We start from the raw sequence: 14,185 nt of genomic DNA, 5'->3' as shown, positions 1-14,185 counted from the left end.
CCAGGTTTTTAGTCTTAGCTCCTAAAAATTCAAAAAATGTTTTGAATTCTTTTCACAAGATTTCACTGTCACATTTTGCAGGGCAATGTCTCTTGATATTTTTGGTTGCAATAGTTATGAATATATCATGGCAACCCTATGTGTTGCTATGCAGTCTCGGCACTCATTAATATCATATCACAGATCCACAACCCCATCACCCTAATTAAAGTAAAACACAGGCAAAAAACAAAAAAATAAAAAAATTAAAAGTACCAAACAAAGGCCACATGGTGATAAACAAATGGTCACACTGCAAGATCACTCTACACGTGAAATCTAGTGAGGTTCTCACTCGTCACCAACGAGGCTCCAGAAGAGACCCAACAAACACTATTAAAATCACAGCACTGAAGTCCAGTACATGTGCATTGCATTACTTTCTAGGAAAAGGTCGCAGGAAGAAGTCCTTGAGCAAAATGAAAACACATAGACCTGGACCCCATCATCTGGCTTGCAACGATCCGCCTAATGACATGCAAAAGAAAAAAGACACTAAAAGACAAAGAGATTGAATGAAAGGAAGACATGTCACAGTGAGGGTGGAAAGTTGGCTGCAGAGACTTTTGAAAAATTCTGTATTTTTTAAAAGAAAGACAATACGGATGATCTAGCTTTAAAGAAACTATTTTTGAGGTGTTCTATCATCTATGGGATTACACTGCTTAAATGACAATGCCCAGTCAGGCGCTCAAGCAATCCGGTGATTCTGCGTGTTCTTCTTCAGCCGTGACTGTGTAAGTTCCACGTCAGTTAGTAAAATGCTCATTAGTTTAGACTTCCCTTCCTGAGTTATTAGTTATCAGTGTGAACTAAATATTAAAACCTGAAAGCAGGCTTGATCACCAAACAGCTAGATAAAACTTGGAGAAACTCATCTCGTATTAGTTGATATGTTGCAACACCTGTGTCCACAGTTAATTATAGCTTCTTTCTTTCATGCTGTTTAGCAGTTAGGTAGAAGTTGATGGTACAATCGGCTGTCCTGTTTTCCTCCTGGAGGACAGCTCCATATTATTGCTAAATGTGGATAAACTGAAAAGATGATTGGGAGTTAGCTGACGAGTCCAATTCAGTAAAACTGCTAATGTCAGAAACACAACGGCATTTCCTTTTCAAGTTTTAGGATATTGGAAGAAGCAATTTCCTTCTTGCTTCAAAATTAATAATTCGACAGTTTATTGCATTATTCCATGTGCAATAAAAAGCCAAAGGGAAAAAAAAATCAAGGAGTGTAAAAGGTTCACTTTAGAAAAAACAGATGAATATCCAGATTCTTGGTGAATAAAGATGCTGTGGGATTTTAAAGTACATCAATTATCAACTGAAAGACTTATTATACCATTTCCAACTGAGGAATATAATGACTATGACAGGAATGACAAAATGTACTAAAAATTATAACAGAAATCTATTTTGATTATTCCTACAATTCTTGACCAACAACTTTCATTGCAAACCTCAATTGCAGCAAAGCATTGTGGCATTATTATAACCCCCTACAACCTGAAACATGAGGGCTTCATTCCAGTTAAGTAAAATTTCCCTTAATTTTAAGTGATCTTTCATTTTGTCCATAATTGCAGCAATTGAACTGCTATAGTATGAGTAGTTCTAAATAGACTTCAGGAACCCAAATTAGAAACAAAGACCAGTGAATCATGTCCAATATCTATAAAGTCAGACACTTGAACTTTCCACTTAACGTGAAGTGTACATAAATATGCACACTGAATTTTACCTCGTTAAACATATGGCTTACAATCTGCTCAATGTGAAGGAAAGCACAGCTTGAATAACAAAACTGGATTTAAAGATGCTCTTACATTGTAGAGGTAGAGGTAAACAAAATTAAATCTTATAAATTCACCTGTACGTACTGGATAAAAACAGATATTTACAGATCACTACCACCTTTTACCGTCCTTGATCGAAGAATAGGAAGGTACAGGCTGGACTGAGGGTTGGCCAAGATTGTGCCAATGGCGGTCATAAGGATGGAACGTGTATGTGACATGGGGCAGGTTGTGGGCAAATCTTTCTTTCCTTCTAACCCCAGATAGAATGCAATATCTTTCTTAGTATTTAATAATGACAGAAGTGTTGAAATTAGGGTACAGTAGCACATTTGTTACATTGCTGGACCAGTAATTCAGAGGCCTCAACTAATGACCTGAAAATAGGAGTCAAATCCAACTACAACAGTTGGGCAATTTAAATTCAATTTATTAAAATAAAACATGGAATAAAAAAGCTAGCACAGTAATAGTGACCGTGAAATTACCGAATTGCCAGAAAAGCCTATGCGGTTCACTAACGTTCATTAGGGAAGGAAATATACTACTGCCCTTATCTGGTCTGGTTTATGCAAATCCACAGCAATGTGGTTGACTCTTAACAGCCTTCTGAAATGGCCCAGGAAGTTACTCAGTTGCTACAAAAATGGTGGTTCATTCTCAAGGGTAATTAGGGATGGTCAAAAAATACTGGCCTTGCTAGTAATGTCCACATCTTGTTAATGAATAAAAAAGATGCCACTGCTGGGATTCAATCTCTGCCCCTTACCTATAGTTACTGCAAGAAAAATGAATTTGTTCATCGTTAAATAATACCCTCGCATTACAAAGGACTACCAACACACAACTAGAGTTTAGAAGTGGCTGGATGCTAAAATTAGCGTCTCTGGCCTGTATGCCAGTTCATGAGTTCCATCCTGTCTCCAGGCCATCTTTGTGCAGGTGTGATTGGGGGTGGGCCACAAGTGGTGGTTTCCAATTAAGGTTGTTTACAGCCTATTAAAGCTGATGGTGATTTTCCAGATGGCCTCCAGGTCCCCAAAGGCAGAGGGGGCCAGTTTAACTCCATTTTAAATTTATTGAATGATGTTGGAGAGTGGGTGCCTCCATTTTGAAGCAGCCTCTCTCTGACCTGCCAGGGCATCCTGCTTTCAAGCCTCCAGCTTTGTGAGCTTGCCCACTGTCTTTAATTGGATGGACTACCCACCCTCTAGCCATTAAATACCCCTCCCCCCCCAAGAAAATCACATAGTGATTGTTTCATACCTAGTACTGGGGTCTGACACAAATTTCATCTTGACGGCCAGGTTCAGAAGCCTGTTGGAAAAAGCCTGCCCCTAGTGTCTGGGGCAGTCATTGCTCCACCAAGTCAATCTCACAGCATGTGCAATTATTTACCCATAATTGATGACAACTGTATTTAACTTCCCGTAAATACCGAGATACTGCTGGTTCTCAATATTTCTCCAATTAACTAACCATTGATTATTACTTTAAGCATTAGTTACAAATCTCCCTGGACACAATCTGTTCTAGAGTGATCATACCTTCACCTTTTGGGATTTTTACAAGGTGGAAGACACCTTCTTCATGCACAACACTACAACAGTCTGTGGAATTGATCTAAAAGGAGTTGATCTCTTTCTTCAAACCCTTCATTCTCAGTTGGACTTCATCTTGCACCTCGCCACAATGATCCCTACTAAATTATAGATGCACTTTATCTTCGAGCAACAAAACTGGAGGTAAAATATTTTTCAAAATATAACATATCTTCCATTTCAGTCCTGTCACATTATATATGGCTGTCATTTGACAGTTAAACCACAAATGAAGGAGACCAATGTTGCCCTTTCACTTAGTGTACTCTGGGCTGATAAAACGGTGACATAACCTTTTAGGATCTTAAGAAGTATGCATGGTGGAAGAGGGAACCTGGCACCCTCTGCTAGCTTGAGCTCGCCAAAACAACTGCTGCCCATAATACCAACCAAGACCCATTCATCCACCATCTTTATTTTCCCTTACATTCATTTGTTCCCGTCCAGCGACGTCTAGACTTTAAATGCCTCATCTGAGGTCATGGACCATCTCAGCTTTGTAACTGCCTCTGTCCCGAAAACTCTCCAAGATCTCTATGCTCTTGAATTCTGGTCACTTGTACTTCTCTGATTTCCATCACACTAAGCTTTCAGCTCTGTATGTCCTCGGCACTGAAATTCTCTCATCAAACCTCTCAGCGTCTCCATCTCTCTGTCCCTGTGAAGCACCTTGTGGTGGTTTATTTTGCTAATGCTATGTAAATGCAATTTGTATGTTTAGTAAATAGACTGCCCTCATGCAATCCCTTGAAATGAACTAAAATATCTTATTTCATCTCCTACCAAATTCCCATCAATCTTAGCAGTACGACGGAACTGAGCTATTTCATATAAAGCTGTTCATTTTGACATCTTTTTGGCTGTTGAAGACCAGCTATTTGGGGTCTTCCCTCTGACATCAACATTAAAAGGAACACCAGTAAGCAGCTTCAAATCGAAACCAGTTGTATCTATGGATAGGTACATAACATTAACAGCACAGAAACTGGACATTTGGACCAACAAGTGATTATGCTCCAAGCGAGCCTTCTTCATCTAACCCTGTCAACATATTCATCTATTATTTCCTCCCTCATATGACTATCCAGCTTCCCCTTAAATGCATCTTTGCTATTCAACTACTTTGTGGAAACACATTGTAACCACTTTCTGGGTAAAGAAGTTTCCCCTCTTTCCCTATTGGATTTATTAGTGACCACCCTATATTTAGTTCTGGTCTCCCCAGCAAATGGAAATGTTTATCAATATTCTTCAAGACCTCTATCAAGTTACCCCTTGGTCTTTTCTTTTAAGAGGAAAAAGCCCCAGTCTCAGTTCTGGCATCACTCTAGTTTTTTTTTTGCATATTTTCTGGTGCCTCTGTACCCTTTCTATAATATAATGACCATTCACAGTCTTCCCAACTGTGGTGTAACCAAGACTCTATACAAGTTTAGCATAACTTCTCTGCTTTTCAGTTCCATCCATAGAACCATAGAACCATAGAAAATTATAACTCAGAAACAGGCCTTTTGGCCCTTCTTGTCTATCCCTCTAGAAATTAACTTCAATGCTTTGTTACCTTTTTTAAAATGACTAATTCACTTGTGTCATTTACTTTTAGTGATTTGGGCATTTGTAGCCCAGATCTCTCTGCTCCTTTACCCTACTTAGACACTTATTTTCCAAGGAGTAGGTGGCTTCCTTATTCTTCCTACCAAACTGCAGCAACTCACACTTATCTAAGGTGAAATTCATTGCCAATGACATACCCATTCCGCACGTTTATCAATGTCTTTCTGTATTTTGTTGCAGTCCTCCTCTATATTACGTACACATCTCAATATGGTGTCATCCACAAACTTTGAAATCGTACTTCTGATTCCCAAGTCTTATATAAATGGTGAACAACAGTGACCCCAGCACTAATCCCTGCGGAACACCACTTCCCACCTTTTGGCAGTCTGAATAACTGCCTTTAATCACTACTCTGCTTTGCAGCCTGTTTGTTATTCATTGCGCTACTTGGCCCTATGGCCTCGTATTCTGACCTTAGTCATGAGCTTGTATTAAGCGTAAACGGTGAATGGGCCAAATGGCCTATAATGTGCTTGCATGAAGTTTTTCCAGCTTAACAAGCTCTGATTGTCGATCAGCAGGGGCAGCTGATCATTGATACTTCCATAAGCAACTGAAAGAGGCTAGTTAAAATATGCTAAAATTAGGCATACCACTTATGAGAATTAAATCTGCTCACCCCAACCCCCCCTCCCATCCCCCCCCATTATCTCCATCTTATTTGCAGTCGGTTAGGAGAAAATAAATTCATTAAAAGTAATCACCCTTATAATTTTTTAGCCAGCCACATTGGTAAAACATGCTACCAGATATCATGTAGAAAAACTGCAACAAATGTCAGTGGGTAGCTAAATAAATACCCATTGTGAAAGGAAACAGATAAGGAAGCATCTTTTTGTGAAATGTAATGAAAGTGCTATCATAAGACCCATCCCCTATCAAAATTTTAAACTTTTTTTTACTGTGACCTATACATCTAAGAATGCTCTGTATCATATCCAGCAGTTACCACAGAGTTTTACAAAGTTAATAACTTAAAATTAATAACAGATTTACATTTCGGAATTTGAGAGAAATATGTAAACATACTGCCTCAAATGATACTACATTTGCAATTCACCTAATTGTAGGTTAAGATATATTTATTAAAATCTGTTACTTTTCATGTGTCTATGCACAGAAACAGGCCATCCAGCCCAGTCACAATTCATGCTGCACACAAGCCTCCACTCACTCTTATTTACTTCACCTCACCCTGCTAACATACGTTTCTATTTCTTTCTCTCTCATGTGCTCAACTAGCTTCCCCTGTCTGTTCAGTCTTTCAGATCAGGTATTATCCCCGTAAATATCTTTTGCACTTTTTTCCATACTGCTATATCCTATACATAAATTAAAAACTTTGCAAATGACTGTTGCTGTGTTCAGATACTGGTATATAAAGTGTCTCCTTCATCACACTTTCTTAAACCTATCTATGTGTGTTTGTGTTCAATGGGGGCGGGGGGGGGGGAGGCGGAGGATGGTGGCTGGGCCTCTGGTTGAAATCCACAGAAAACCGAACAGGTGCTGGAACGTGAAACCTGAGCTCCCAAGGGTCATTCTTTTTTAAAGTCATGGGAACTCTTAGCACACTCCCCAGCCCGTGCCATTTCATGCTGGATGAGTGACAAGACAGGCTGCAGTATGACTCCCCACTCTATTTTTAATCTTCTGCTAAAGGGATCTATTAAAGAGAAGGAATGTCTGTATAAGGCAAAATGAGCAACTTTTCTTGTGTAGTCCACAAGGGTACTGATCAAAAAGTGTCTGATTTGTAGTCTATGTTGAATGTCTTAATGTAGAATGTTTTCAATTTTACGGCCTCAATATACAGTCAGCGAAAATGATCCATTCAGATTGGCTTTCCTCAAATTCCGAACATCACCATAATTAGGTGGAATAATAGGATTTTGAAGTACCTTAGATTATATCATGTCAAGTGCTTTAGTAAAATAATTGTCGCAAATAGGGTTGATTTGGACAGGCAAGTTCACATGAAGGTTGCAAGTGCTAACCTAGGTCTGCAGTTATAAAAATTAGATGAGTCCTTCAAACTAGCCAGTACAATGAAATAATTATGCTGCCTTTCAAAACTTAGAATGACTTGGTATTTTCCACTTGCATTATTGCATGACTCATTCATTATTTACTACGTTTATTGTTATGTGTCATCATTTATTCATAGAGAAAAAACAGATTAGCAGACAAACTGTGCGCACACCTATTTTAAATGTACACAGTGCAGCACCCGGTTCACTATGGGGCTTGCAATTGTGCATATTTTCTATTTTTGCAATTTTTAAGCTCCTGTTTAAACTACATGACTGTGACACAAGTCGAGCAACAATTATTTGTAAAAGGAGAAAATATCTTACAATAAAGCTTTCCCTCCCGACACAAAATTGACACATCCAAGACAATGTGCAAGTAATGCTGGAACAAAATTACTACAGGGATTTAAAGATTCTGGATTCAAAAGCATTTTAGAATACATTTTTTAATGAACTAATCTATAGGAGAAAGCTCGGGATATGACTAAGTGTACTGATGTTCTGACAAATCTCTTGCACCTAACTCAACCATGACATGGTACCCAGCCTAAAACTAGATGGGCACACCAAACAAAAACGTCTTTAGAAAATGTAGCACTTGGAGGTCGCACTCAATTATGAAGTTGTGGATAATTATTAAGTACTGTACCCATGACTTCATAGAACATAGAATGGAAGTACTAGTGTTAAAGAAAATTTTTAAAAAGCAACCAAACCAAAATAAATAAACATCGCAACATGCACGCGATGAGTTGATTTGGTAATCAAAAATAAAGTCACACAGAATTTAGCACTCACTACAACCCAGAAACTGAATTGTTAAACTGGAAATCAGGCTAGAGCAACAAAGCAAAATAAAGTGGGACCCCTTGCTCCCAAATGGCAAAACAAATCAACACTCTTCAACAAAGAAAACTCCAGAAAAGTCCTCACTACAGCTCTCTTCATTAAAAAGCACGCAGTTTGCTTGTTTAGCTCTAAACACCACTTCATTAAAAGTAAAAAGCACACGCAACTCTATTACACTCTAAGAAATAACATACATGCAACAGTTAATCACCATTTTTAGCTTGTTTGTGTGTTTGAGTTTACTGGTTACAGTTTAAGATCTGCTCATTCGGTAACTATTCCACCTCATATCATCAAATCCTTCTCTCATCATCATGTTATCTTAACTGTAAACGACCCCTGTCAGATCAGAAAGAAATACATAGAATTGAGTCAAGCCAAAAGCGGGCACAAAGTCGATTTGTTAAAATAAGTAAATAACACCAATGTACAGCACCATAAAGTATTTTATCTGGGTGGCCGGTTGGATGAACGGACTCGCTTTCAGAACTTGACTCATTGAGAGATTGCACAGCACAATAGTTTTTTATATTCTCCAAAGTTTATGTTAGTCATTGACTATGGGTGTTAAAACTACAGCCTGTAATAGATAGTTAGCTAATCAGACACAGATTCGCTTTCAAGCGTCTTTTGGTCTAAAGGATAACGCTGAGAACAGTTTGCTCAACTGCAGTTCGGAGAAGTCGGAAGGCGTTAACAGCAGAAACATATCTGCCTTGTGAGTGGAGCGGAAACCCGGTTCTGAACTGTTGCTAGGAGTGCGGCGGCACTTACCCATATGGCCTGGGAACGAAAGCTGGGTGAATCTGCTGCACTCCGAAAGCGAAACCTGTCAAAATAGCCAGAAGTCAAGGTTAGAAATGGAAAGAGAAGTTGGGCAAGCACAGGAATAAAATCTGATGCACACACACACACACACACACACAGTAACTTCACTGCAGCGTTAACGTAAGCCTATTTGTGACACTAATAAATAAACTTTACAAACATCGCCCCCCAACTGCTGATCATCGCTTTGAGCAGCTACCTGGAGGCGCATGTGGGTGGCAGCGTCATTTGCTAACCTGAATCTTTCCTTTCTCATGACTTATTCTTTTTCAATGGGATGCAGGGTGATTTGTTTCTGGGGTGGGAGATGTTGAGGGGGTTATCTTGCTCTCCTATGGCTCTCACACACACTCACTCACTCACACACACACTCACCTGGCTGCATGATGCGAGGCTTGGCCCCCAGGTAAGCCAGGTTGACATTGGCTTTCCTGCCGTCTATGATGGGGTTGGGATCTTTGCATGCCCGCTCCGCCGCTGCCCGGTCTGCCATGGTCACCTGTGAAAGCCCAGGGCGCGGGAGAGAGAAAATAAAAAAAAAACAACAAAAAAGGGGGAAAAAGAAAAGGAGGGGGAAAGAAAAAGAGAAGCCGGCACACAACCCGGGCATCAGTAAAACAAGCATGTGGGAAGCGAGCATCATTCAATCAGCAATTGTGTTTGTCAATGTGACCGGGCTGCGAGCTCAGGCTCCGCTCGCTCGCCCTTTACTTACAAAGCCGTAGCCGCGGGACTTGCCCGTCTGCCGGTCGGTGATCACCACCGCCTCCTCGATGTCGCCGAACACCTCGAAGTACTTGCGGAGAGACGCGTCCGTGGTGTGGTAGGGCAGGCCGCCCACGAAGATCTTGGTGAAGGTGGTGTCCTTCTGGGTGGTGTGCATCTTCCTGCCCCCGGGGCGCACTCAGGCGGCGGCCGCTCTCTCACTCGGTGCCCGCTGTCTGCTCCTCACCGCAGCCCGATTGTCCGCACTGCCCCCAATGAATTAACACATCAACATATCAACCTCCCCGCCTGCCCTCTGAGGTAGATTCCTTTTTATTTCTCTCTTTTTTATATATAAAATAATAATAAATTAAAATGCAAACTCACTTGCTGGATTGCGATTCCCCCCCCCCCTTCCCCTGTCACGTTCGCGCAATCCTCTCTTTTCCAGCCCCTTGCCTGCGGTGCCGGGCCCTTTAAATGCCCGCTGCCGGCCCGGCTGCTCCAGTCACTGCCCCTCCCCCACGGCCCCGCCCACTCCGCCCGGACAAACCTGTGAACACAAGGCCCCACCCACTCACCCTGACCACGCCCCCTACCAAGGCCACACCCTCCTTTAGCCACACCCACTCCCTGCTGCCCCGCCCAATCCTCCGCCCAGATAAACCTGCAGGCACGATTTTCGCCCTTCTAGCCCCGCCCACTCGCCTGGCCACGCCCACTACCCCCCCCAGACCACCGCCCCTCCCTCTAGCCCCGCCCCCTCCCTTGGCGACACGAGCAATGGGCCATTGTTCGTGTCACCAAGCCCCACCCATTTTCCACCCGCTTCACACCCCCATCCATAAGCTTCCTGTCCCCAGGCTGGAGAGTAAGCCTTCCCCCAGGCTGGAGAGTAAGCCTGGCTTGCAGCTTGGCTGGAGGCTAAGCCTTCCTTGCAGCTTAGCTGGAGGGTAAGTCTGGCTTGCAGCTTGGCTGGAGGCTAAGCCTTCCTAGCCGCTTGGCTGGAGGGTAAGCCTTCCTCCTAGCAGCTTCATGGCTGGAGGGTTAGCCTGGCTTTTAGCTTCTTGGCTGGAGGGGGAATTTGTGTTTCCCTGGGGTTGGGTAATGCTCGCAGTCAAAGGACTGTGAACTAAAATAGGGGGGCTTTCTTTGTCCTTTGTCATTCTGAATCACATTTCAATCAGTAGCATCTTTTAACCATTGGGGGAATGGGTAAGAGAAGTAGGACAGAAATAACTCCCCTGTTTAACTCACACGGGATTAAGTTTAATTTCGAAAGTGAGAACTGAAAGTGAATTCAACAGTAAAAAGAAATACTAAATGAGTCAGTGTTCAAGTTGCACTTTTATTGTGCATTACTTGATAACGCTTGGCAAAGAAGTTGTTGGGAGGTGAAGGCAGACAAATCCAAACAACTGATAGCATCCCTTTCTTTATTCCTCCTTCTAATCCCTGGTTTTGAAGAATTGAGGAATAAAAGGCCTACATAAAGAATTAGAAGAGAGAAGAGACATGGATTGGCATTCCATAACTCAGTAAGAAGTCTAACAACGCCAGGTTAAAGTCCAACAGGTTTATTTGGTAGCAAAAGCCACTAGCTTTCGGAACAGGCTGTCCCTTTGTCAGGTGGGTGGGATTCCATAACTCAACAGGGATGACCACAAAACTGGCTAGAGGGACTAGGTTAAGGCTGAGAAGATTGGTTTATTTTAAGTTTATTTATTAGTTTCACACTGCAATGAGGTTCGTGTGAAAATCCCCTAGTCGCCACACTCTGGCTATTCGGGTACACTGAGGGAGAATTTTAGCATGGCCAATGCACCTAACCAGCATGTCTTTCAGAGTTTGGGAGGAAACCACAGCACCTGGAGGAAACCCATGCAGACACGGGGAGAACATGCAGACTCCACACAGACAGTGACCCGAGGCTGGAATCGAACCCAGATCCCTGGCGCTGTGAGGCAGCAGCGCTAACCACTGTGTCACTGTGCCACCCACGGTTTATGGTCCAGAATACGAGCCAGTGGGCACTATGAAGAGTATGGAGTGGGCATTGGATATGTTAGGAATTTGCATTGGCCCTCACTTGAACCTGAGAGTCCAAAGCACATATTGAGATTGTGACCAATTGAGTAGTCAATGCTTTCAGAAAGGGAATAGGAGAAAATGGTCTGCGAGAGTGAAAACAGAATCAGGCCTACCCGTCCAAATTGGCAGGGATCCAGGAGTACGGTGATTTATGACTCGATTAGTGCTGTTTCGATCTTGTGTATGTCATAAAAGGAATATAACATTGAACTATGTATGATTCCAGAGTAACAATGGTACTGCTGCAACACATTGGCTGAAAGAGCAGATAATTAATAGTAATTGAAACAGATACTTTCACTAAATGAAATTAATTGATTTTGGTTAGCCAGATGTCTGACATGTGGAAACTCTTGTTTAAGAAGCTCCAAAACAGGCAGCTATGAGATTTACACCTGCATTTAATAGTTCTGTTTGTTCCATTAAGCAGCCCACACTTTCTCCATGTACTATAGAACCTAAGAGGTGCAGGTTGGCAGAACCAAGGTTTAAGGACACTCAATAATGTACATGGGTACAGCTGAACTTTAACCAACTGTAAAACATGCAGCATTCAGAAGTTGTTACCTGATGCTCTTCCAGCCAGGATGTATCGAGACATTGGCTTGCAGGATTGTATGGAACTGAGTGAGAAGAATGTCAACCCATTTGTAAACCAGACTGGCTAGCTAATCATCTAAGCACCCTGGTGTCCTGACTGCCATAGATTTTGGATTAGTGAGTTTGCCATAGATGGCTGATTTTGCTACTGAGCTTCACCACACGGCACCTTAAAGCAAGCTTAGACTGCTGCTTATTATACCTTTTAACACACCTTTTCAGTCTCAAAACTACTTTAATTGCTGTTTTTATTTTTAATAATTTTGACATAATAATGTCAAATAACAGAGAAACATATCAGAACACAAAATTGCTTTTGACCAATTAACTCGATGAGTCCTGTTCTCTTAGCAATAATCTGAGTTTAACTCACTGCAGTTTAAGAGTTAGTTTATATCTTCAATGGGTACAGATGCTCAGTCATAGAATCCCTTCAGTGCAGAAGGAGGCCATTTGGCCCATCGAGCCTGCACCGACTCTCCAACAGAGCATCTTACCCAGGCCCTAACCCTGTAGCCTCAAGTATTTACCTTGCTACAGTGGCACAGTGACACAGTGGTTAGCACTGTTGCCTCACAGCGCCAGGGACCCAGGTTCGATTCCCTGCTTGGGTCACTGTGTGGAGTTTGCACGTTCTCCCCGTGTCTGAGTGGGTTTCCACCGGGTGCTCTGGTTTCCTCCCACAGTATGAAAGACATGCTGGTTAGGTGCATTGACCCGCACAGGTGCCAGAGTGTGGCAACTAGGGGAATTTCACAGTAACTTCATTGCAGTGTTAATGTAAGCCTTACTTGTGACTAATAAATAAACTTTTTTAAAAATCTCCATAGCCTACACATCTTGGACACTAAGGGACAATTTAGTATTGCCAATCCACCTAACCTGCACATTTTTGGACAGTGGGAGGAAACCAGAGCAACCAGAGGAAACCATGCAGACATGGGGAGAATGTGCAAACTCCACACAGACAATGATGCAAGGCTGCAATCAAACTTGGGCCTCTGGCGCTGTGAGGCAGCAGTGCTAACCACTGTGCCACCGTGCTGCCCAAATGAAAACCAAAAGAACTTTACCTGATGGAACAAACGACTTGATGTAATGCCGCATGAAGGCAAACAGTATCATATAAATGGCCATTGCAGTACATAATAAATCAATACCATGTGGCTACCTACCCCAATACAATAGGTACAGTATATGTAACAGAATGAGTCATTCTGAAAGTTAGTACATTGCCGGGTGCTTTGGAGGCCCAGCACAACTATCGTTTTCACAGCTACTTAAGGTTGACTTTGCTCATAGGACTGTCTGAGCAGATGAAAATGTTCACGACTAAAGAAAATAAGATTTCATTTAAAAATAGCAATACCATAAAAATGATTATATTTTTAAGCATTTTCAGAGCATAAACAATATTGCAGATAGGTAGTTATGTTTCCAGTAAAGTTTAAAGTTTATTTATTAGTGTCACAAATAGGCTTACACTAACACTGCAATGAAGTTAGAGTAAAAATCCCCTAGTAGCCACATCCTATTTGGGTCCACTGAGGGAGAATTTAACATGCCCAATGCACCTAACCAGCACGTCTTTCGGACTGTGAGAGGAAAATGGAGCACCCGGAGGAAACCCACGCAGACACAGGGAGAATGTGCACACTGCACACAGACAGTGACCCAAGGTGGGAATCAAACCCGGGTCCCTAGCGCTGTGAGGTAGCAGTGCTAACCACTGTGCCACCATCTCATTCCTACAGGCAGTACAGGCAACCCAATTATTTTATACAAGTAAAATGGCTCTGTGACAGGAGTCATTCCTCAATGTGGTGCCATGTTTCACTGGACAAAGAAACATTTTAACAATCTACTATAGCAATAGTTTACTTTGGAATGCATCAAGGAAACATGTCTATTACCAATTCACCTCTATACAACTAATGGTTTTAAAAATTTATTAGTTCACAGGATCTGGGCTTTGCTGGCTAGGCCAGCATTTTTATTGTCCATCCCTCATTGCTCTTGGGAAGCC

The 14,185-nt window shown here is 42.0% G+C and overlaps 1 protein-coding gene across 4 annotated transcripts in view; it reads right to left on the bottom strand.

The window, feature by feature from the left end:
* The window catches only part of rbm24a (RNA binding motif protein 24a), a 44,007-nt gene that overhangs the window by 2,539 nt on the left and 27,283 nt on the right, over positions 1 to 14,185 (bottom strand). Inside the window, exons 1-4 of one of the 4 annotated variants that reach the window (XM_078241782.1) lie at positions 9,856 to 9,989; positions 9,479 to 9,734; positions 9,139 to 9,262; positions 8,710 to 8,764 (exon numbers count right to left, since the gene is read on the bottom strand). In XM_078241782.1, coding sequence (XP_078097908.1) covers positions 8,710 to 8,764; positions 9,139 to 9,262; positions 9,479 to 9,646 — 347 coding nt within the window. In that variant the 5' untranslated portion in view covers positions 9,647 to 9,734; positions 9,856 to 9,989. Of the gene's footprint in view, positions 1 to 8,709; positions 8,765 to 9,138; positions 9,263 to 9,478; positions 9,990 to 14,185 lie in introns of those variants that run through there. The other 3 variants (XM_078241792.1, XM_078241809.1, XM_078241801.1) reach the window with 3 other exon arrangements.

The sequence above is a fragment of the Mustelus asterias genome, chromosome 2 (genome assembly GCF_964213995.1).
Source record: "Mustelus asterias chromosome 2, sMusAst1.hap1.1, whole genome shotgun sequence".
Lineage (NCBI taxonomy): Eukaryota > Metazoa > Chordata > Chondrichthyes > Carcharhiniformes > Triakidae > Mustelus > Mustelus asterias.
The sequence above is the reverse complement of the archived record's forward strand: the minus strand, read 5'-3'. Positions and strand labels throughout refer to the sequence as shown.